This window comes from Schistocerca nitens, chromosome 5, assembly GCF_023898315.1.
Source record: "Schistocerca nitens isolate TAMUIC-IGC-003100 chromosome 5, iqSchNite1.1, whole genome shotgun sequence".
Lineage (NCBI taxonomy): Eukaryota > Metazoa > Arthropoda > Insecta > Orthoptera > Acrididae > Schistocerca > Schistocerca nitens.
Genome location: NC_064618.1, coordinates 844,457,670 through 844,483,800, shown reverse-complemented (window position 1 = coordinate 844,483,800; position 26,131 = coordinate 844,457,670). Strand labels below are relative to the sequence as shown.

The following is a 26,131-nucleotide window of genomic DNA, read 5'->3' as shown; positions in this document are numbered from 1 at the left end:
TACTGGAACATTTGTGGAATGATGTACGAACAAAGAGACCGGAAAAATGGGCCAATGGCTTCCCTTTTCATCGCAACAACATGCAGTGTCATACCTTGCTTTTGGTTTGAGTGTGTGGGGTCAGAAAATGTGTTCCTGTCCGTCCACATCCTCCTTACCCACATTGTTATAGTAAGTAGCAATCTTTTTTTGTTACATAGTTGTTCTTAAAGGAAAACGTGTTGACACCGTTACTGACATTGAGAGGGCCATGACAGAGTGGCTAAATGCCCTCCCATAAGGAGCCTTCCAGAAATGATGGATTCAACATTGGGGGAAGTGCATTTGGTAGCGAAGGACAATACTTTGAAAGAGATTAAATCAGATTCCTTGTAATCTTGTTGCTTTGTTTCTAATAAAATTATTCACTGAATTTTTTTGATAACACCTTGTGTGTTACTGTAATTATTTTTATTTTTGCTCTGACATATATTGTTCCTTCTCTGTTTCAGCAGGAGGTGAAAGGGACTGCAAGAGAATCAGATGACATTTCACCACCTTGCTCAGTCACTGATTCAACTACTGAGGTGTCTGTTACATCTGTAGGCTCACAATCTCCGGCACCTGTGACATCAGCAGATAAGAAGAAGGGCCGTTTCTCATTGCGGAAGTTCCTCCGTCTTAGCTCGAGTCACCATCAAAACAAGGAAGGAGACAGCAAACCCGCAGCAGGAGAATCTCTCACTGTAGTTATTCCCACAGAACCAGACGAGAGTGAAATAAGGGTTAAAACTCGCCCCCAGTTGCGACCACGTCTTGAGATAGTTCATCCATTCTCGCTGGATGGTGCAGCTGTCGAAGTGGTGCGCTCCCCAGCACCACAACCACACCCACAGCCACACTTACAGCCACAGTCGCCTCAGATGTCAGCCAGCATGGTTACACTTTCAGCATCTGCAGATAATTTGGCATCTACGGTGAGCATAACTCATTTCGAATAATTGTGTGTCGCATGATCGGGTAGAGAGTTGATTTAACATGTCTTCTTACTTGTTGATTAAAACTCTTCTCTGCATAGACTTTCCCTCCCTGACATACACCGTGCATTGTCATGTGACTTGTGAACTTTAAATTTGATGTTTACTGTGTGTTATGTGTAAAGAGCTCTCCATTTTTGCAGCAAACTTTGTAAACTGAATAAATAATTTTTGTTTCAGGATTCTGAAATTTTGGCAACAGATTCTTCAAGCTCAGTGGAGGCAGATAGCCCAAATCATTCCCCAACAGGTAAGAAAAATATGTAATAAATTTGCATTTGGTGATGAGTGGGTAAACGTAATTCCCATTTCGAAAGAGTTTGCATATTTGTCATAATTTAGAACCAACAATTTGTTTAAAATTTAGCATTGAGCCATAATGGAAGGAAATGGGCACTAAAGAAAACTGATGCTCCCTGAAAAGTGTACTTGATGACTGCACTTGTATACAAATATTTCTGCTATTATAAATCAGTGGTTTTGTCAGCTATATAATATCTTGTTTGATGGTGGACATTTTGCTTCATCTGGCCTAGATGTTTCCCTAACATAATCCTCAATTTTTCACTGCAATTTATGCAATGTGCTGCCAGATATTTTGAAACACATGAGTGTAATGATACTAGCATTGTGGAACAAGTATTCATGAATCTATAGTTACATCACAAAATACAAAAATACTCTAGTTGAAGTCTGACATTCTTCATTTTGTTAGCTTTGTAACTTACAAGAACTATAAGTGAAGTATGCAGACTTGAATTTAGCTTCCTCCACACTTCAGTTGCTATGAATGTACTTTCAGTAAATGATGCATATAAAGTTTAGTGTTGGAATTCCTCTGAAAACTGAAAGGTATGTTGCTGGGGATAATGGAGATACTGGGGATAACAGAGATACTAGTTTATCGTATGTTATGCAAGATCAAGTAGCCACGACCACACACACTTCATTTTAGTACATTTCAAACCATAAAAATATCATGCTTTCAGATTGGAATTCATGTCTTAATATGGGTTTGTCATATTTTAAGTATTTTAGATAGCTACATCACACGAAATTTGCGTGGGTGCTTTTAAAAGCACTGTTCAGCACATCAAGCAGAATCATTGAGCTGTGTTTCCACTTCATGGGATAGAGACAGAATGAATATTCCTCTGTTCTCAGTGCTGTTTACATAGAGTACAGGTGTTAGCATTGTGATGGGATGGCTTACGAATAGAGGAAGCTAGCTAGCACAGTGAGATCTTCCTTATGAATGCATGGTGTTCTGTTGGACATGTCCGAAAGAACTGACAGCACATGGAATCCACAGCTATGATATATACTATGTGACTTGAAGAGGTAAAGGGGAGAAAGGAAAGGAAAATGAAGGAACTATTGATGTCAGCTGCATTAGGACTTTATGCGGAATGAGCGGCAGCGAGTGAAAATGTGTGCCAGACCAGGATTTGAACCTGGGATCTCCTGCTTACTAGGCAGTTGCATTAGCCACTGCACCACCTGGACAGTGTTTATCACAGTTGCACAAACTATCTTGGCACGCCTCTCTGCTGACTTGTATTCTCAGCTAGCGCCACTCATCCACAGCCCATGTAGAAGGTGGTGGATTCATTGCCCATTGAGGCAATTCACTTGTATGAATGTGTCATGTCAGTTCTTTCGTACATTTCCTTGATGGGCAATAAATCTGCCACCTTCAGCGCAGATACACAATTGTGATCAACCTCCTGTGAAAAGTGGCAAGCATGGAGGATAGGGACAGGGACAGGGACTGCGGATAGGGAATGTGGGCTGGTCGAGAGGCATGCTGAGATAGTCGGCACAATTGTGATAAACATTGTGTCTGGCTGGCATGTTGGTTAACACAACTGCCTAATAAGTGGGAGATCCTGTGTTTGAATCCCGGTCCAGTACACATTGTCACTCATCACCACTGATTTCGCATAAAATTCCGATGCAGCTGACATCAACAGTTCTTTGTTTTCCTGTCCTGTCCCTCCCCTACATCTTCTGTGTCCATACAGTGAGATCTGTCTGAATCCATTGGCAATTGTGGTATATATATTTGGCGATGCCCACCTATGTTTTGAACTAAGAAAGTCGATGGTGGGTGATTGTGTTAAGAAGGGAAAAAAGGGGGGGGAGGGGGGGGGAGAGAGAGAGAGAGAGAGAGAGAGAGAGAGAGAGAGAGAGAGAGAATCTGGTCTGTTTGTTTGCTTGTAAAAGTGGCTATGTTTCGTGTAAGGCTAAAGGTTGTAGCATTTCTTGTATCACTCATTGTGTACTATTAAAATACAGATTGTTGTAATTACTATTTATCACAGGGTATGATGTACATTACATTCTCTCTTTGGCTTGTAATCAGTGAAATTTCATTTATTGAAAGAAAAGGACTAAAATGGTTTGCTCATGTACAGCAGTATTATGTTTATAGGGAAAAAAAAGAAATTTTCTTTGTGTTTTAGGAAGGCCAATAAGACCCCCACCTCCTCCACGTAGTCAGTACGGAAGAAACTCTGATGCTACAGCCAACAAACCAGTCAGGCCACCGCCACCTAGGTCAGCGGAGCTGCTGCGCCAGCAGAAGCTGCCTCCTCCTGCAGTGGCTTTAACACGACCATCTCCACAGGACACATTGTATGCTAACCTCGGTGAGTGAGAGTTGCATGCCAGCGAGTGTGTGCGCGTGCGCACACACACACACACACACACACACACACACACACACACACACACACAGCATAAGCCTTGTCTGGTGGCTATTTACAATGTAAAAACAATATGTTTTGTTCTGTCATGGTTGCTGCTGTGGTTAGCAACACAAGAAATGTTTGGGAATCACACCTTTGGACTAGTATGTTGGAAGGCTGTAGTCCGCGACAGCACTAATAACCTCTCATCCTGCAGCTCACGAGGAGTGCTGCTCTGTCAACTCCTCAGCTGAAACTGCATTGGCGGTAGCTACATTACAGACAGCTGCAACAGCGGAAGTTTAACCAATCTTACTGTGGTCAGGTTCATGGTATGCTACAAACTGCTTCATGATAAATTTATCAAGTGTACCTATTAAGTATGACATACACTTTAAAGAACAGATTGTGTGTTCAATCTTTCCCAGTGCTACAGGTTCTCGCACTGCAGAATGGATTCTATAATAAACTGCTCCCTGCGGAGTGGATTATACATTACATTTCCTCTTACTTTACTAATAAAATGATGAAAGAATCAAATTTAAAATAGCCACAGCAGGGCAAACAGAATTTTAAACTATGTTACATTGTAGACCTAATAGTGAGACAAGTAAAAACAATTCCCATTACAGAACAGATCTGAGGCTACTATCTGCAGCATGAACAGCTTGACAAGAAAGTAAATGTTCCACAAAAATTAGAAAGTAAATTTAGATCCTATTCACGTACCTTTTTACTCAGTTGTTTCTTTGTCGGTGCTATCAGAACTGGAGCCACTGGCTATAGGTGCCAGACAGACCATTAAAAAAATACATTATTTCACCTCTGACAACTTCTTTGTGGTAATCTTCTTCTTTCAGTTTGTCAGTGTGATGCATGCAAGCTTCCCAATCAGCAGTGGTGATTTTGTCTATTGCTTCATGGATCAGCCCTTCCTTGTTGACTACTTTAAAAGTAGTATTTTTATCTGCCACATCTCTCTTCACATGTGCCCACACTAGTTCCTTGAGATTATAATGGCAGTCATTAGGAGGAGGTACTTGTATCACCCTGTGACCCTGTTGCAGAGCTATAGAATCAATTCCATACATTTTATGCTGCCTTTTAAAATCTTAGTGGGCTCTAACGGCTTTGCTCTTCCTTGTGTTTCAATATATGGTATTTTATTACTTCGCAGCCATCAAACAATATCACTTTTTCTAGTGTTTGTCATGGGAGGCCTGTAAAGAGTAAGAAGTGTAACATATCACTTCTTAAGAGTGAGAAGTAACAGTTAGCGATGAGTGACGATTGTAATTGTCATAATGCTAGACACAGCCAATAGTACGGCCACTGAGAACAAAAGTTAACTGATCCATGGCAAGCATAGAAACAGTACAATGAGCAATAGAAAACAATCTGAGGAGGCATGCTGGTTGCACTGTCTTTATATAGAGGAGGGATCAGGTAGGCAGCACAGCAGATGTTGTGCCACACACACTAGTCTTGTGACTCACCACAGGTGCCCTCTGGTGACCAGTCAGCACAACTGCCGTGGACTATTGGAAGTGTAGAGCACAGGTGGCCTGGTGCTGTCGCATGTATACACATGTTGTGTACAGGATGACTGCAGTCATCTGCACATAGAAATTTCATTAAGTGGGTAATAACTGCAAATACACATATTGTGCGGGAATTCACTTATGTGTGCACGAAATCGGGAGGATGGACGCTGTGTTCCTACAAGATGGAGCGACTATAACAGCTCTGTACCACAATACGGTACTTGCTGGGTCAACAGCTGCTCCCTGGAGGTGCATCCCTTCTCGGTGACGTGCAGTGCTCCAGAGAGTGCTGAAGCTGGTGATAGTAAAAGGATGGTGTCACGAGGACAGCAAAATGTTCGTGGTGTGTCTATCTCGTGCAGTGGAAAGACTGCTCAGTTAATATGATGAATGTTAATGTTAATCAATAGACGTTTATTAAACAAAATCTTTCCTGCAGTAATATTCAGTTAATATACAATATTCCATGAAGAACCTAGATCTCTTATTTTGTGGATCCGAGAGGTAGTTTGAATTTAAGTTTTCAGCCTCAAGATTTCAGTGCACGGAGACAGTCAACTACGAAGAACAAACGTGGTATATAAGCACTGCAAAGCAAAAGTAGATCATAGGTGGTCAGCTCGCACTCTTAACCCAACTACAAATTAGCTCAGGCAGGATGTGGGTAACACCTCACATTGTCGATAAGTGACAGAGCCTCAGTGCAAATAAGACAACAGCTGATTCTGGATCCAATCTTGAAATGTTTCTCCATTCATTTCATCACTGTAGTCAGTTGATATTTGATTTTGCTCAGAATACAAGTTTACTTTCTGGCACAAATCCAGTGACAGTGAAAATGCCGTGACATGTTATAAGACACTCTCTTGTTCCCCTTGGAACTCTCGAGCTGCTTTGTCCCTCCATTGTGTGTGAAATAAAATTTCTAGTGTGGTTTTGATTTACCCAAGTCTCTTCCAAGAATACACAACTGATGCTCCATTTCATCTGCTTTCATGGATTGTGCTTAAAAACATCATCCTATCAGCAGCAGCAATATCACAATGCTCCATTAAAAATTTCTATCCATAATTGGATTTTACTTACTTAAATCTGATGTTCTTAAATATTCTTTGCATTGATCTTGCAGTGCCTTTAAAGGCAGTAGCTTCATACATAACAGTGAGCAATTTCCACGCTGTGGGGAACTCGCCTCTTTCGTAAAATTCAAAACCCTTTTGACATAAAACATCTTGATCGAAGTTGTTGGTTCCTGTTACCCACTTCGGCATGCTATGCTTCTTCCCTGGAGACCGAAATTCTACTATTCCAGTTGTCTGCTGAAACAGTTTGGCCTCTTGCACAATTCACCTGACAGTTCGCCCACCGGTATCCCCACAGGCCACTGCAGTGTGTTCCTGTACCTTGGCAATGTTGCAGACTGGCTCACATGAGTATACCTCACTTTTAAGAGTGAATACATTTTAAACATGAAGGTCCCTTGCCTGTTTGTGGAACACTTGGTGCTGTCTAGGGTTTCAGCCATTACAACCACTAACAGAACACAGGAATGCCACAGAAATCAATCATAGTTTTGTGCACTTGAAAGACGATAGAATGCTCAAATTCAATGGAGATTCATGCAGTATGGAATCTGGAAACTGCTGACTTGCTAGTTGCACACCTGTATACTGCGCATCCCCGGCCAAGAGGCTGTCATTGCTGTCGTGGACTATAGTTCTTTGTATGAAAGGTTAATGTCACTATAGTGGTGTAAGTTGTGTGTCACACAGTGACGTAGAGGAGGAGGGGGGGGGGTGAAGGAATGGAAGGTATTTCTACTTGGACCCGGTTGTAGAATATTAAAGTGTCAAAGTGATGTAATACCTGAATTGTTTTTGTTGCCATGTCTCAGAAAATGGGATTTGTGTTTTTATAACATCTGAAATGTTGCACATATCTTACTGCACAAGTAATCCAATCAATCAGGTGTAGCTGAATGTTTATTCAGTATTACGCACATACCTCACAGGAACTGTAAGGGGTCTTCATGTTATTTAAAGTAATGCTTAAATAGTATTCACGAGAAAGAACCCAGAGTCTGTCAGTTCTGTAATTTTTTCTCACTCATCACTTATTTCACCATTGGCATCGATTTTTGTGTATGAAAAACGCCAAGCTGCGCCATAAGTCAGACTCAAAGTTAAAAAGCATGCACGAGCATAACTAAGTGTGAATTTCAGTTCAGAGGTCAGAGGTAGGTAAGCATGTGCCATCTCTACTATGACAGTGCTTGGATAAAGTAAAACCAGCCTTCAGGATGATGGCTGGTATACCTTACCTATCTTATTGCTATCATTTTTTAAGGCTTTGTTATAATGGATGTTACACTTTTTTCAGGTATTGATCATTTGTATGTATGAAGAATGTAGCAGTAATGCATGTTAGTATAATTAATAAGAAAAGTAGAGTTGCCCTGATTTGGCAGTGATAGCCCCTGTTTTAGGTGAGGTGCGGCTGGGTCTAACTCCAGACAAGCCTCAGAGAACAGCGAGCATGAGGGATGCTGCGTGTGAAATGCCAAAGAGGAAATATGCTTCAGAAGATAGTGGATATGAATCTGTGGAAATGGCAGACGGGAGAATTGTTACTCAAACACAACAGGTAAGATGCCCATTTTGTATATGCTTACACTTCATTTCCATTTTGTAAACAGCTTCTTGCTGGTTATTTTTGTGCAAGACTGTCATTTATAGGAATAGTCTTTTTTTATGTATAGGTCCACAGTCACCATAAATATTGTGTAGGCTGTTCTTTTACATTGAAATAAGCAAAATAACAAAATATTGTTTATTAAAAGACAGGAAAATCCTAGCCTTTAAGAATTTACAGAAACATCTCTTTATTTCAGAATGCTGTAATATATTTTATATGTATTTATAATCACATTTACTTCCACTTAACTGAGGACTTGTGTATCCTAATAAAATGCTGTTCCATTACTTTAAGAGTAAAATAATCTTTTATTGCTTAAATCTAATGTTCTTCTGCCTTAGATGTTAAATTAACTCTCATGTTTACGAATTTCTGTTCTGTATTCTGTATCTTCCCCCCCCCCCCCCCTTCCCCTCCTGTCTCTACCTATCTGTAAACAAATGATCAAAATGAAATTATTTATCGCTTGCGGAGCATAAAATATTAGTGGGGCCAAACAGTAATTTATACTAGTTTGTTTTTATTTTAGGTGCTAATTTCAGAGTAAAGTTCAGAGTTATATAATTTTACATGACATTTACCATGGTTGTAACAATATTATGAAAAGGAAAGTTGCTACTCACCATATAGCCTAGATTCTGAGTCACAGGTAGACCCAACAAAAAGATTCTCACAATTAAAGCTTTCAGCCATTAAGGCCTTTGTCGACAATAGATACACACACACACACACACACACACACACACACACACACACACACACAAAAGTGCTGTCTCTGGCAACTGAAACCAGTTGCCTGAGACAGCAGTTTGTGTGTGTGTGTGTGTGTGTGTGTGTGTGTGTGTGTGTGTGTGTGTGTGTGTCATCTATTGTTGGTGAAGGCTTTAAAGGCTGAAAGTTTTAATTGTGAGATCCTTTTTGTTGAGCCTATCTGTGACTCAGCATCTCTGATATATGGTGAGTAGCAACTTTCCTTTTCATAATATTGTTACATTCCATCCTGGATTTTCCATTGTTTGGTTTACCATGGTTGTTTTGTTTTAGGTCAATAATGACTTTATATATGAGCACATGACTAGGGGAAGGTCAACATCACCAGAATCAAGCAGTAAGAAATCTTCAAGGAGGGGTAACAGTCCTCGTCGAAGGTCGGATGGCAGTTTGGATGACTGCAGCTGTGTCAAAGCAAGGCCTGGATATGTGCGCTCCTCATCATATACATACTGTGCCTTTGAAACTGATTCTGATACTTATAGTCCATACAGCTTCTATTTTGAAGAGGTAAGGGAATGAAAGTCTTCTGTGCCGTGTTATTAATAATGTTCTCAATAAGCAGGAGTCAACTAATTTTAAATGTTAAGAAAGCCATGTTGAAAATGCAGACAACTGCTAAGATGCATCACTTTGTTTTGCTACCAGCTTACAGGAAACAATCTTCTTCAGGCACTCAGATAATGCCAAAAATATATTGTAATACATAAAATAAGGGAAAGGCAACCACTTGCTTATAGTGACTTGCTGGACCTTTCCCTTATTTTATTTATTGCTCCAGCCAGGAATTTCCATTATTTTTAGAATTATTTTATTTTACTTTTATTTATTTATTTTAGTGGCTGCAGAATGAGCACATCTAATTATCAGGATGTCTTAATGATTTGTAATGTAACTGTTATAAGCTAAATGGTCTTCTTATTCATTAATCTTATTACTTTCATGAAAACTATTGTGTTGATGTTCCTTGCATTTATGTCCAACATTGATGTACTAATAATAATCTTGTAACTATGTGATAGAGATTGTGGGCCAATTGTATGGCTGACGAGGTTATAATTTCTTTTGAAGATCAATAGATAAATGTTGTTTACTTGTTGTACATCTGTTTGTAATAAACACTTCTGTTCTTTATACTATTAGAGATTGTTCAGTGGCATTGTGCAATAAACTTGAACAAAACACTTTCCAAATAATTGTACCATTGGTGCATGTTCATTTTGCTTACTGACAAGAACCGTTACCTCTCATTGATAGGAATATTTTAGTATTGGTATAGTAATGCAGATAGGGCTGAGTGATTCTTGGCAGCACATTTGTCTTAACTACTATTTGTAAACGCAGTGTAAGTTTTGTATTTTATAATGAAGTAGTGATTAATGACATTCATGACGTACAGTCATTGTGTTTGATTACTAATTTTATGAGTATTATCATTTTGCCCATAACTTCACCCACATATTCATGTGATTTATTACACACACACACACACACACACACACACACACACAAACTCTCTCTCTCTCTCTCTCTCTCTCTCTCTCTCTCTCTCTGACATATTTCATGACATAAATACCAACAGGCCATTTTGAACATTTTTTCGTGTCACTCACACTCACACCCACCCCCACCCCTCGGGATAATGGTATATCTTATTCCCAAAGTGTTTTTATAGTGATAACGCATCAGGTACAAATGAAATTTGGCTGAAATTACTCCAGGCATTTGTGAGTGATGCTTTCGTGTCATCCCTTTTCAACCACTTCCTAGGCTGTATGAGCACTAGGGCCATCTTACAGCTACAGTAATTTTGTCCAGATATCAAGTGAGATGTGGGTGAAGTTTAGCAGAAATTGCTTCAGGCATTTCAGAGATATGCTGATACATCACTTTCTTTGCACCCCCCCCCCCCCCCCCCATCATCCACTTCCACCCATTGCCATGGGAAAAATGTCATCAGGACTGTCACCAGTTGCTTAGCAACTGCTATTGCTTGTTATGATCACTAGAGGGTAGGGGTATATTGTCCACACAGTACTTTTATACACGTATATTTACAAAATTTGATTGAAAGTGCTTCTGTGGCAGCACCTTTTCACCCCCCACCTCACCCCTCTGGGAGGTAGGCGGTTCTTACGCCACAATGCTTCTTTTCAGACAGTATGTGATGTGTGTACCAAGTTTTGTTGAAATCGTATCAGTGGCTTACAAGGAGATCTGAAGAGATAGATAGATACATACATGCAATGAAATTGCTAAATGCATAGGCAGACAAAAAAATTTGAAGCAAATTGATCATTTTAATAACTAATTCAACGTGGAATAGCCAATTCCGATGCCATGATTGTTTACACATAAAGATGCTGACATAACAGTGTAAAAAATAAATTGATAAAAGTACTATGTCTGTCACGCATATTCATCTTGTGGCATTTCCTATCACTGAATGTCTAAAATAAATCAAAATTCGAGCCCAATAAATTAAATGATACCACAGATCCATATACCATAATGGATTTCATTGATTACAGTGTTGGATAATATTGGCCGCAGACTATTGAAGGAGATTGGTCCCTGTGTTCACTTGTGCTGTGCTTAAAGTATAAATAATAAGTGGAAACATTAATTCAGACTATGATGTTTATTGGTAAACACCATTCACAGAAATCACACTGTTCACACAAGATTACAACAACAAAATAGTGGTCATGTTGTTTCAGTGTTCCCTACTTAATTTGTGGAGATAATCACAAAAAATACACCAATTGTAAGATATATGGCCTATGACATTGATGTCCAAACTGAACTACTGTTGGCGTCTCAAAACAATGTATATAGTGACATGTAGGTTCATGAAAACAGAGTGTAAACATTTGCTTAACAGTAAAAGTAAGCTGTCTGGTGGCAAGCAATATTTTAATTTATTGTTATTTCAACACAGAAGAGATTTTCATTTGCTAATTAAATTGGTTGAAATGTATACAAATATGGTAGCAACAATATTTGAATCGTGTATTCCATCTAAAAATCATTTTGCCATCCTAGCAAAAGAAAATAAACATAATTTTTACAGAATTGAAAAAAGACTTTAAAATGTTGAAAAAGCCTCAGCTTAAAGCATTAGTCGTGCTAATTCCAAAACTGATCTTAGGTTTTGCTTGATGGCCATATTTCCAAAGTTATCGATAACAAAATATTATCAAAATATCCACGGGTGTACTGCCAGTCTACAGTGTCCAACAGGCACAATATTTTGGCGATCATACATGTCGCCATCATCAGGTGAACTGACGGACTGAGCTCCTGTGAACGTGCCGGTACGGAGATCTGTACGCTATGGCTGCTCAGGGGGAACTGGCATCGGTCGCGGCGGCGGCCGATTTAAATACCCACTGCCCGCGGCGCACTCCCTCCGCTGTCCGCGCCACGGTCACGCGGTGGAACAGATTGCGATGGCGTCTGAGGTGACGTCGGTGTGATGGCTCTGTCCTCCGTGGTTCATGAACGCACAAGGATTCTGGTACAGACGTCGAGATACTGGGACAGCGTTGTTAGAGAGGCCATCGAAATTTGCACCAATGACGACCTCATAAACCGTGACTGTGGCTATAATCTTAGCAAGGCTTGGGAACCAGCGATTGGGTTAATCAAGAGTAAATCGAGCAAACGTATAGTGACGACCATGGCGGACAGAGCCATCACACCGACGTCATCTCAGACGCGTCCTCTGACGTTAGTTGAATGACCTATATACAGTAAAACTTTGTTTACACGTTTTTCAGCAGACTACGGGGAAAAAAAACTGTTTAAGTGCGAAAAACGTATTTATGAAATATAGCACCATACTATCAAATTAATTGGTAAACACAAATGAAAAATCCAGTAAATAAAAATTTACATTATACAAAACATTATATAGGCCTACTAGGTACCATACTTAACAAAGATGTAAAGAAAAATGTAAACCTTTACACAGAAGAAAATGTCACTTCGTAAATACCATCAAAACTAATAACTCTGTCATCATTTCATCAGAAACATTGTGGCGCATCACAAATTGCTTAATTATTTCTAACGCATTTACTGCATTGTTAAATGTCACGGTGTAATGCTGAGGCTCTTATGTATCATTCTCATCGTCAGTTTCTCCCTCGTCCAGGTCCTGCGATGCACATTGAATTATCTCAGCGATAGTCGTGGGTTCTGTAGTGACGAGGTTTTCATCAACATTCATGGAATCCTCAAACGATGCCTGCTCTTCAAGTCGATTCCATTCTTCATCATTAGGTGAAATATTGTCAGTATGATCATTTTCACCATGATAATAGACTTCATTTCCAAATCCGGCTTTTCGGAAATAGTTCGGGATGTCATAAGCTACACAGTGCTTCATGTACCTCAAGTATTTCTATCAGTTTCATTATATATGTGACACACCATGTAAATTTGGGAGTTATATTGATAAATATTGTGTGTTGGACAGCTACAGCGATGCTAGCTCTCAAAGTGGTTCATTTCTCCATGCAGTAAACATAAGACGAACGCTTCCTTTTATAAAATCTGAGGCGAGGTGCTACATTTTATCAAAGAAAATTTGCCCATTGCCTAACTTTGACAAAGTTCCTTATTACACTCTCAAATTTTATTATAGTCTAATGTCGGCCTTACCAACCCACTTTCCGGCAAACCACTCTGAAACACTGCATCATAACTTGTGCGCACTGTGGATATTTCGCCAGGACACGAATAAAAAAATGTATAAGTGAGAAAAACAGACAAGTGAAAAACGTATAAATGAAGTTTCACTGTACTTGAAAACATCATTTAATTGGATTGGTAGATTCTTTTGTCCATATATGACACAGTTTTGTAATTAGCCAAAAGAATAGGTCCCCCATGAAACCTACTATCCTATTGCAATCTTTGTTATAGATCCTCAGTTTGTGATAGTAAAATATGGAGTAATAGATTCATCTGGTTATCACATTCAAAATAGGGATTTGTTACAGAGAGATGAAAATATAATTTCAGAAGGTTTGTTTGGTGCCTACAGGATTACCTAGCAGTCAGCAGTGTTGTGTTCATGTTAGAAACATGTCTTGTGTGTAATAAAAATAGAATTTACATGATATCAAGTCAGGTTAGAATCAAGGAGTCTGTTGCAAGGTGTTGGATCAACTTTTCTCCCATAATCGATAATAGGTTACTTAAATTATATCTCAATCTATAAATAAGTCTTGTTTTGTTTCTGTGTTACTCAGGTGTCTGAGGATGATCATTTATGATTTAAATTGGTAGCAAAAATAGTAATAATAAAATTAATAATATCATCATCATTGTTATTTTAAGGCTAGACTTGCTCCAATTCTCTGGTACTTTCCTTTATAAAGTTTTCATTCTTTTGAAATATATTTCCAAAAGTTCTTGTACTATCAAAACTTTTCCAGATGCCTACTTGTTGTTATGTCATGTATTGGTACTTAGATTATATGATTTGTACTGTAGGACCCATTGTTAAGAACAGCACTCACCATAAAAGTCTACTGTAAAATAACAGAAACCATTCGCTATAGATAGGTACAATCTGTTGGTTATCTCAGACAAGTGCATGGAGACAGGTTATTCTAAAAGGTCATATTGTTTTTTTTTTTTGTTAAAAACAGTAAAACAGAATTTATTGGCACAAAATAAGACCAATCCACTAGGATCAAAATCTGAAGATTGTCATATCATATAAGGGTGCTAATTGTGAAAGAAATACTAACAAAGAGATAGAGGGGCTGGCCAGTACTTACCTCAGCTCAGTACAGCCAATAGATACACAAAAAACAGAACCAAAAATTTACGTTCCTAGCTTTCGGAACAAATGTTCCTTCATCAGGGAGGAGAGAGGGGAAAGAAAGGGAAGAAGGGAAAGTGGATTCAGTTACTCACAACGCAGGTTATGAAGCAACAGGGAAAGGAAAACAGGGAGGGTAGCAAGGATGGAGGCATGGTTGTCAGAGGGAAGCCAAAGATATTCTACTGTAAGTACTGTGCCAGCTTCAAACCAAAGAGGATGGATGCATACAGAAGTAAAGAGGTATATAGTATAAAGATAAACACAACTATGTAGGATGAAAATATGTGTGGATGGCTAAAGAGGAAAGGGAAAGAGGAAAAGACTGAAGAGTAAATGGGAGTGAGGTTGTTTAATGTAGGTTCAGTCCAGAGGGATGGCAGGATGAGAGGATGTGTTGGAGTGCAAGTTCCCATCTCCGCAGTTCAGAGGGACTGGTGTTGGGTGGGAGAAGCCAAATGGCACATACGGTGTAGCAGGTTCCTAGGTCCCTAGAATTATGCTGATGATAATGCTGATGGGATTTCATCTAAAGGGCTTAGGAATCTGTAAATTTCCTGTTAACTACTAGAAAAAGTCTAAAGATCAACAATGCCCTTTGGAAGTATGACTTGACATGTGTGCTCATATAGCACCCTTATAGCCAACAGAATAATTATAACAATAGTTATAATAGTTACAAGCAACAATAAAAAAAGCTGCTTGGGCAAACCAAAATGCTCTCATTATTCATTATACATCAATAATTTACAAATTTTGTCTTGTTAGTTTTTGAAAAATTATTTTCTGTAATAATAATTTGTTCTGCTTTGCTGTAGCTTTGCAAAGTAACCATGTGGAATGTATTGTAGTACAGTCTTCTGTTAAAATTCCACAAACACCACTAAGTAATGAATGCTTTGAAGCAGTGCCTTTTTTATGGCATGAAAGATACATGCATCTACTGCACAGTGTATTTAACATGCAAGTTTATGTAATAAACTTTTAGAAATGTCCTGTCTTTGTAGGTATCAACAGAGTTCTGTGTATCTTCCTATAGTTTTCTTAGTATGATTTCATAAATGGTGGTGTTTTTTTGGCAATCTTTGTACGTAACTCTCAGGGGGAAATATTACTTTTTTTTTTCCAGGGAGATGACGATGATGCTGACTGGATCTCATCTAGTGGACACAGTTGTAGGAACAGCCACTTGCGTCTAAGGAAAGGACGAAGTGTTATACATGAAAGCCTTGAGGATAATTATGGTGCAGTCACTGTGGCTAATCATGAAGCACTTGCACAAGTTCTAGAGCAGGTCTGTGTACATACTTTATTAATAAATTTCATCACTTTAAACTAAAAGTTATTTTGAGTCTTTATTTATTTTTGGTAGGTTAAAGCTAAGGATATAGGATAATATGCTGAAAAGTAATGCCTCTGAATTTTTTATGTGAGAACTCTTAAAGCTTTTTTAAATAAAACAAGTGTTGTTATGTGTTTATTTTTCATGTCTATATATTTGCAGTCCTCTACCACTTCAGTGTGCTGAATTTTAGCATGTAACATGGCGGTGCATAATGTAATTATGTCAGTGTGTTAGAAACAGTGTGCTTTAATAAGAGTTCCAAATTTGAGGAGTTCGTCCACACATAGAGCACCCTCTCCTTCAGCATGACAAAGCTGGACCACACACAAGTTCTGCAACATCTGTAACAATCCAGTGCCTGGGTTCACTGTCATCAGTCATCTTCCTACAGTCCCCACTTGGCCCCATCCATTTTTCGTCTGTTTCCAAAACTTAAAGAACATCTTTGAACACTTCACTTTGATAGTGACAAAGCAGTGCAAGCAGAGATGAGTCATAGCTCTAATAGCAAAAGTCAAACATTTTACAGTGAGGGTATTGACAAACTGGTGTCTTGTCGGGAGACTGTGTTTGTTGTCACGTTGACTGGGTTGGGAAATAAATATGTAGATTTGAGGAATAAATATGTAGAATGTTAATAACATTCATTTTATTTAAAAAGCTTTAAGAGTTTTCGCATTAAAAATTCCAACACGTCCTTGTAAAATCATTAGCAATAATTTTGATGAACGTGGAACAGAATGTACTAGTTCAGCAGTGGTGTTCTTACATAATTTCCATCATACGAGAAATCAGAGATAATGTTATCACATTTTTGTTCATCTTTTTGCATGATTTTATCAAACCACAATTTGAAGGAATCATTGCAAGGATATAGCAGATTAGCTATAGTTTACGAAACATTAATTAATGGAGGAAAAGTTCTTGGTTCTCAATCCAGCTAGTAGGATTAAGATACTGTGATATTTTGACAAGTGTTGTTCTCATCAACAGTGAAATAAAAAATTGGAACATCCACAAATCTTGACGCTTGGTGAAAAGATAATAAGTACGATACTCACTGAATCATCACTGTATTTTAATGCTACCACTCAAGAACTTTTAATCAGTAATATACACTGAGAAAGTCTACATTTACATATGAATTAACTATGTTTGTTAATAATAATGTATATTAGAGAATAGCTGCAGGTCTGAGAGCCGATTGACAAACACTGAGGCTGATTCCCCCCCCCCCCCCCCCCATGATTTTTATTACTCCTTTTCAATGTTTACATGATCTTTTTCAAAGTACTCCCCATTTACTTGAATACACTTTCTATAGCATCTCTGCCAGTCCTCAAACACATGGTGCAGACCATTCTTTGTCAGGTCCTTGAGAATTGCCTTACTTTTCTTGAGCGATTTTTCAGAGCTCTCAAATTGAATGTCGCAAAGTGTTGCCATAAGAGATGGGAATAAAAAGAAATCACATGGCGCAAGATTGAAGCTGTGTGTACACGGATAATGTTGAATTGAGTGGGAAACTGCACAAATTGATTTGAAACATGAGGCTGTGTGTTGTCATGATAAAGTTGCCACCCAGTGTGAGAAAGTTCTGGTCATTTCCTTGTAATGTGCTTTCTTAATCTGGCCAATACTGAGGTGTGTTTGTAAGCTGCTACAACGGTAGTGTAATGGGGGAACTACACACTGGTAAAGGATTCCACGACAATAAAAAAATGTGATCAAAATCACTTTCCCTGCAGATGGAACAACTTTCCCCCTTTTTGGTGCTAGGATTTCTACACTGTGCTGGTTCATTTTCTTTCAAGATCATAATGCTGCAGCCATGACTCATCACCTTCGGTAACTGATCCCAGAAATGCATCACCTCTGTCAGCAGAGAGACGCAGCACGTCATGGCTTATCTCAGTTCGCACAGCCTTTTGCTTGGAACTCGACAGGCATGGTACCCGACAGGCACAGTCACAGTTCATATGGAGATGATTATGCATAATTGTAAAACCCTGCAATACAAAGTTCTCAACATTTATTTCAGATTGTCATCCGCCAATCCTCATGGACAGTACATCAGCTGTGACGATGTTGACGTCAGTCACAGCAGAGGTAGAAATACCAGGCCCACCTTGCTTAACACAGACAAGTCGCCCATCTTTGAAGTCATTGAATCACCTAAACACTGTTTCACGAGGTAGTGCTTCTTCACTGTATGCTTAATGCCACATTTCTTAAGTTGCTGTGGCTGTATGCACTAAACGAACAGACTTTTTGTGTCCAGTACTGCTCCTCCTAACATGTCACCTCCATTGTACCGTATGCCAAATGCACAGTGTGTCTACAAAATAGAGCATTACTACCAACCTACTGATATGAGGGTGCTACTGTCTGTGGACATTAAACATAAAAGCCCGTTGTTCTCAAATATTCATGGTATTGGTAGGAAACTATCAGAAGCAACAGCAAAAAAAAAATTAGTCTCTATCTCTATTGATCAGCCCTCTTCATATATTCAGCTTGTCACAGTTCTTAAATAAAAACTGCTCACAATGTGTGTGATGTTTATAGTAACTATTGGGAACAAAAGGAAAGAGAATTACAAATTGTCCGTCATCACCAAAGTCATTAAAGGTGGCTTACTAAGTTAATTGTAGGAGAAATAAATAAGAGGGGCAAGGGATCAACTATGTCCATTTGAATGAACTATTGTAGCATTCTCCTGGGATTATTTACTCAAACATAAATCAATATGGTGGGGTGAGGATTAGGACTCCACGTTTCATGTACACAAGGGTTCCACTTTTCATGGACACAAGGTCCACTAATCATGTACTACGAAAACAAGAGCAGTGCACCACCACCACCTTAATCATTTCAAAACCAAGAAATATTATAGTTATATGATGTTACAATAATTATAGTTTTTACATGTTCAGTCTGTGTGCTGTGAACTACAAATTTATGTAAATTCCATTTAACAGGTTAAGCATAGTTCTGCTCTGACTATACCGGTAACTCTAAGAGGTCTCAAGACTGTACCTGAGCTCCATTGGTCTGACTTTTCTGTGGATGAACGAGGCCGAACACTGGCAGGGCGGCGTGCATTTTATCCTGCCCTTTGGTCAGGCCATCCGGTCACGTTAAGCGTTAGTGCTGCTGGGCGTGGTGGTGGAGATTTACCTGCATCTCGGGCACCGATGCTTACTCCCCTTGCTCAATTCTGTGATCTGATTCCTGCCAGATACCTTCTCCGGCCTCCATCTGTTGATCCTGATCAGCTGGTTAGAGGTAATATAAAATTTACATAAGGTATACAGTAGTAGTAATGGTGTTGCACTAAACTCAATCAGTATTTACACTGTATCTCTGTTATTTATTTAATGTCAACTTTGATTATCAGTTTTCATACAAAACAACTATGCAATCTGAATAAAACATCTTGATGACGGAATATTTATTGCCTGCTATTAGTGTATAGGATGAAGAGTACAGATGTCGATGTTCTATGAATGAGGTTGCAGCATTAACGCTGTTTGGTGCAAATCGTTAAGGTGCCAGGCATGACCATATTGATAGCTACATTTCTGCTTGTGTGTTTGCCATATTTTCTTAATCCATAGAATTGTTACATTGCTTCAGAGTACTGTTTATTCCATCTTGAAAATTCCTTCCCAATTATTAGGAACAGTGTTATAATGTGGCTTTGTAGTCTAAATTTCCAACTAGTTTTCTAAGAATGTAAATACTTATGTTGGCTTTTGCCAAAAAGCTTAAAATCTTTGTCATGTGTAATATAAAGGACAGAAGTGGAACTGCATAAAGCACACATGCTTTTATTTTTTACATTATTGGATCAGCTATGAAATTGTGTACTTTTTAAAGTTTTATATGTAATTTGAAATTGTGCAAGCTTAAAAGATCTCCTGAAAATGAAAAATCAAGATGTTACTAAAGTTAAGAAGAACAGAGACTGGATACAAAAAGTACCACTGCCACCTCTACACTAGGAACAATTTGATAATTGGCCAGTAGTGAGTGACAAAATATTTTGACAGCATTGGTTACTCCCTCATAAGTTGAAGTTGTTATCCTGTAAGGCAGTTAGCAGTGCTGCATTAAAGGATATTTTAATAATGAATAATTTCTAAGGTTAATTTGAATTATTTGGTACCTACCTTCTGGAGGCTCAATTCTTAGTAATGCCACCAGTTAATTTTAGATGTTTTCGCACCTTTCAGAACTATATATTTCTCCTGCTTCTCCAGAAAGGACAGAGGGATTGGTTGGAAAAGAGGGGTGGGAAGCAGTTCTCTTAGTCTCTAGATTGAGCGTATCCCACCGTACGCGAGGAGTGGAGGCAAATCCAACCCATAACCAAAACAATGATCATTGAACTCTGCTTGTGATCAAAATTTCAAACGGATACCTGTCCATCCCGTCAAAATCATCCATACCATACAATCCAGTGATTCCTCAATTCCAACATTGCTTTCAAACCCTCCCTGAAAATGGAACTTCAAGCCTTACTCTTGAATATTGAGTTATCTCTGATCTAAAGGCATTCTGCTCTACTATTATCCTCCATACCGACAAAGGCTCCACTACTGTGGTACTTGACCACAAGGATCATGTGGTAGAGAAGCTTCATCAGCTTTTATACACGTACACATACAAAATCGTTTCCCATGCTAACATTCCACCTAAACTGAGTGTCAGAAGAATGTAAAAGTGCTTTACCGTTACAAGGCCCTAAAAATGCCTCCATAGAAGTTCTTGTGCCTTTTGTCCCATGCACACCAATCTACTGCCTAAATACACTAGCTACCTGTACCAGTTTGGCCCACGCTACTTCAAAGTTCCAGTGAAGCACAGTACATGTTGTTTACCAGCTTAAATGTGTTTACTGCGTGGCATTTTACAGGGTGTTTCACAATTTGTGTTAAACACTTCTAGAGGCTGTAGAGGTGTCGTAGTAGATCAATTTTTACACAGGAATCCACACCTGGAAATGTCATCCAATGACACTACAAGAATGTAAAAGTTGCAGGCACTAGTGTCTGTAAATGCATGCATATGCAGGATAATTCAGTGATGTTGCAAACTCTTGAGGATGATGGAGACAGATAACTGCATCAATTTGAGGGAGGAATCCCTGGTTCAGAAACAAATGAGTTGAAAGTTACATGAGAAAATCATTCTGATACTTGCATCGGTACTGTTGTTGTGAAGAATGTAGGGTATGCAACTTTCAGGGGTGGTAGTATGGACCAAGACAAGAAAAAATGTCTAGTAAACATGGGCTCTAAAATGCATACCTGAGGAGCTATGAGCACTTGTTTCATTTTCACCAGCATGAAACATATCTCCTATATTGAGAAGTGCCCATAGCTCGTAAGGTATCCATTGTAGAACCCATGTTTACTAGACATTTTGTTTTGTTTTGGTCCATAACTGCCATATCTGAATGTTGCCTACCCTACAATCTTAGCAACCACAGTACCAGTACATATATTCCACCCTCAGACGTATCACAACAGTTTTCACTTATAATTGTTGACTTGTTCATTTCCAGTACAGGGACCCGTATGTAAAACTGATATGTTTATCCTTCTTGAAAGTTGTAAAATCATCATGGAATCACCTTGTATATGCCGGTGCCTATAACTTTGACACTCTGTAGCGTCATTGTCGTTGGATGATGTTTCTGGACATGGATTCCTATGTAAAATTTGATCTTCTAAGTCCCCTTCACAACCTCTAGAAGTGTGTAACATGAATTGTGAAACACCCTGATATAGGGTTGCCTGAACACAGGAACCCTCCTGCCCCACCCCCTCTCAACCTAATTTCCTATACGGTAAAATTTCATTATTTAATTTTTTATTTGCTTTTTACATTAATTTCTCCTGATTCCTCCCTCTCCTTTCCTCTTTCTATTTCTTAACTGCATTATTCTTTCTGATTTGTTTTGTTTCCTCTTCCTTTCCACCTTTACTTTTCACACAGATTTTTCTATCAACTCTGAACTGAAGTTGGCCCAGTGCTTACTAATGGTTCTCCCCTCCTTCCACCTCTCTAATTTTGAAAGCTAAGAGTTTGTTTAATTTTGCTTTTACTTTGTTGTAAATTTTCACCCTCTATATAGTGTGAAGTTTCAAACAGTGAGTAGGCAGCGTAAAACTATTTTGATTTCTGGTGTTGTAGTAATGTTGAAATTTTTGTTACATTAAATCAGGGTTACTGTGTACAAAGATAGTCAGTTTATAGATGTACAGTGAGCGAACACTTAAAGTACTAAGAATTTTGGAGTGGGCGACATAAATTTCTTTGCTTTACACTGAGCATGTTTCTAATGATTAGTTTTCTGAAGTTTTAATATTAGAGATGTATGACACGGGCTACCACAAAATATAATTCAGTACCATATTACTGTTCAAAGTAATTGTGATATACTGCTTGCTGCTAACACTATATAATATGACCACAAATTTTAAGCTATTTATTTTAAATGTTTGTTATTTTATGCATGCCTATAATTTTCAGCAACTGTAGTATATATTTTTCAAAAAAATATATTCGAGGGTTGGAGCTTTAATAGTGGCAACCATTTATTTACAGCTCATGCAAAATAGATACATGTTTCAAAGTTTTACTGACCTTCAAAATAGTCACCAGCATTGTGTATAACCCATTGCCAGTGATGTGGAAGTTGTAGGATACTCTTATTATTGCCAGTTGTGTTGACAGAGTGGCACGGTCTATTGCCTGACGAATTTGTAGCAGTTCTGAAGCGAATGGCGTGAAGTGTTAGAAATCCAGTTGAACTCACGAGGGCTTAAGTCAGGGGGGCAGTATGTGGTATAGCACTTAGCAGCCCCATCAGTCAAACAAATCAGTAACTGTGTGTGCCTGAGCATTGTCCAGCAAAATGATGGTCAGGTCCTGCAGAAAGTGTCATCACTTCTGTGTGTATGCTGGTTCATTTTTGGAACACAACCTACGACAAGCTTCGTCGGGCAATAGACCACACTGCTCGAACTGTCAACACAACTGGCACTGCTAAGAGTATCCTATGACTTCCACATCACTGGCAATGCTGGTGACTACTTTGAAGGTCAGTAAAACTTTGAAACATGTATCTATCTTGTACGAGCTGTAAATAAATAGTTACCACTATTAAAGTTGCAACCCTCGTATTTATTACACAGACTGATTTGTCATCTTCATAAGCCTACAGATGTATGTATATTATAAATCTTTAGATCTTTGCTGTATATTTATGTGAAATATAAAAAGTTTAAATTACTTAGTATTGGTTTTGCAGATGTCAATATCTTCCTCATACAAACTTAATGCCATACATCCTGAAGTGTACACGTTGTATGTGATTATTGTTAACACAGATTGATAATTTACAGTAACTCAGTCACGTCATATTTACATCAACCTGTTGTGCTAGCAGCAAGGAACGTATATAAAAGCATATATAAAAATATAACCAAGGTATATAAAGAACTTATATATATTTCATTAAAAAAAGTCACATAGTTCTAATATACAAAAGGACTAGGCCAATTTTCATGTTGTATAAGAGATAGGATAGGGTCTGTTTTTAATGCAAATTGATTCTTCAACGTATCTTTTGAATTTAGGTAGGAAAGTGTGTATATTTCAAATTCTCCCAAATGGTTCTTTTGGTGGCCCTTTTCAACTACATGCAAAATTTCCATGTTAAGCAAGGATTACAGAGGAAGAGTGTGTTTCTCTATTTTGAGATGTTCAGCAGAAGTTGACGCATGAATTCTCGCCATCTTTCTGGAGCAAATGCTCACAAAAGCGGATCTTAAATGTCCTCCTTGTCTGTCCTATATAAAAACTTTGACACACATTATGTCCTTTTTCTATACTCCAGATTTGAGAAAATTGTCACAGGTTTCCATTATGTCCAAAGAGTATTATTGGTGGCAAAGAACACAGTGATTTCATATTTTTTTAAATACATTATCTATGCAATGTGGAATGTCACCTTGAAATGGGATTGTAGTGTATTTATTAACAGTGAAGGACATTTTTATTCTGTTGAGAGGAATTTATATTCTTGTTGGTTTTGGTATTGTACAGTTTGCTTGAGACACTTTTGATGACTATGTACTTAATAATTTTAAGTTTTGTAGCAATAGCAATTTTTATTTGCATTTATGTGTGTTCTTTGCTGCTAGCACAACAGCTTGACATATACATAGATGTGATAGTTAATGTAAATTGTCAATCTGTGTATACCATAATCGCATGCAATAAGTAAATTTCTGGACATATCATGGTATTATGCCTCTATGTAGAAGATTTTGACATTTGCTAAATCAGTACTAAGTAAGTTTCTGTAATACACTTCCTATACTTCACTTAACTGTATATCCAAGATATAAAGATTAATTTTGTAGGTTTCTGAAGATGACTAATTTGTTGAAACTGGTAAGGTGTAATAAAAATGTATTTGATGACTGAATTTTGTTATGAAAAATTATTTGAAATGTACTGTATATGTTTATGATTATGGATGTTTCATCTGCAAATAAAACTGAGTGACAATCAATATTAAGCAGTAGATCATTTACGAAAAACAGGAACAGAATGTGACTTAATACTGAACCTTGGGGTACTCCTTGTGAAATGGTTTTTCCATTCTAAAGCATGATTTCCTTTCTCTGATGTTATAACCACAATTTGCCTGTGGTTGGTTAGGTAGGACCTAAACCATTCTAATACAGTGCCCATAATTCCACATTTTCCCAGTTTTTTGTGATGGCAACACTAGAAATTGGATCCTTTAAATGTGAATACTTCCCATCCATGTTTTGGTTGTGATTTGTGTTACCGTAAATTTAGAGAACCATCCCATGTCAGTTGCTTCTATGTTGTTTTTAGTGGTAAAACATTAGGTATGTGGTGATGACATTTGAATTATGCGAAAGGAGAGGATCAGCTTAATGTAAAAGATAAGAGTATTTAACGTAAATAGACTCATTTGGAGGGAATATTCCAAAAATAGAAGTGCGAACTATTGGGACAGGAAAAAAATAGTTTGAGGTAATGCAAGATAGAATAATAAAAGTTTGGCATTAATATGTGTGCTTTGCTTACTTAATCAGCAGTTGGACTTTTTCTTTATGCCCTCTGTCCTCATATTATTTTCTTGTTAGTTTGTGAAGCTCTGATCAAGAGTTTCAAAGGGGCTTTAGATGCCTGTGTAGAGATGTATTATTTTTGTTGGAGCTGTTAAAACTACATTTTACAGAAAAAAATAAAATTTGGAAAACTCTCGCACACTCTACACAAACAAAAGTTTGATCACTAACGCCAATAAAAAATTAAAATAATAATAATATCAAAAAGGTTTCACTTTTTCATTAGCCTTTCTCCTTTTGTTGGCAGCATCTGTGTCAGTGCTGGTACGACTTCAGGTGGACACAGTGCAGTCGTACGGTCGCAGGCTACGGGAAAAGGAAAGGTGGGAAGAAGAAGCAGCAAGCTTTGCACTGTTGCAGCTTGTCAATGGCCTGAAAAGACTGCAGGCTCAGGGAATCGAGGAGGCGCCACTTTCACTGACCAACTTTGTCCTTTGCCGCTACGAGGACTGCCAGCAGGCTGATATGCACCCACACTTGTGTGCTCTGAGGGAACTGGGTGCTAGCACAGCTGAGGGTGGTGGTGGCACTGCTCCAAGAGGGTGAGTGCAATTTAATTTCTGTATAATATTACTGTTACAGAAGGAAAAAAAAAATTATGGCTGTGTAGCATAAAGTTCTTTTCAAAATATGCTGAGGTGAACAACCTCACGGTAAGGTAATAAAATAATTTCTTTGTAAGATATTGAGAAAGTATGAGAAACTAAGACTAAGAATGGGCAGCATGTACTCGTGTTAAACACAGGACATTAAACATCCTGTAAACTGACTTTTTTATCATTATCTCATATGAGTGGCTCATGGAATACTTAATTAGTGAGTTGGGGCAATGATTATGACATGGACTTTCCATATGGGATTAATGGATCTCTAATACCAGTCAGGTCAATGTAAGTTGAATTCTCCATGATTTTATGGAATTACTTCAGATGAGTACCAGGATGATTTCTTCTCCTTCACTTTTTTGCAGCTGAGCTAATAGTCCTTCTCTTAAAACCTCAACATTGATGGAAATTTAGAACCTAACTTCCATTCTATGGAATATTT

The 26,131-nt window shown here is 38.2% G+C and overlaps 1 protein-coding gene across 1 annotated transcript in view; it reads left to right on the top strand.

The window, feature by feature from the left end:
* LOC126260751 (uncharacterized) overlaps nt 1-26,131 on the top strand; it is a 94,155-nt gene that overhangs the window by 50,634 nt on the left and 17,390 nt on the right. Inside the window, exons 7-14 of the mRNA XM_049958090.1 lie at nt 492-956; nt 1,197-1,266; nt 3,482-3,667; nt 7,736-7,893; nt 8,989-9,225; nt 15,684-15,848; nt 18,881-19,187; nt 25,332-25,626. Of these exons, the coding sequence (XP_049814047.1) occupies nt 492-956; nt 1,197-1,266; nt 3,482-3,667; nt 7,736-7,893; nt 8,989-9,225; nt 15,684-15,848; nt 18,881-19,187; nt 25,332-25,626 (1,883 nt within the window). The remainder of the gene's footprint in view (nt 1-491; nt 957-1,196; nt 1,267-3,481; nt 3,668-7,735; nt 7,894-8,988; nt 9,226-15,683; nt 15,849-18,880; nt 19,188-25,331; nt 25,627-26,131) is intronic.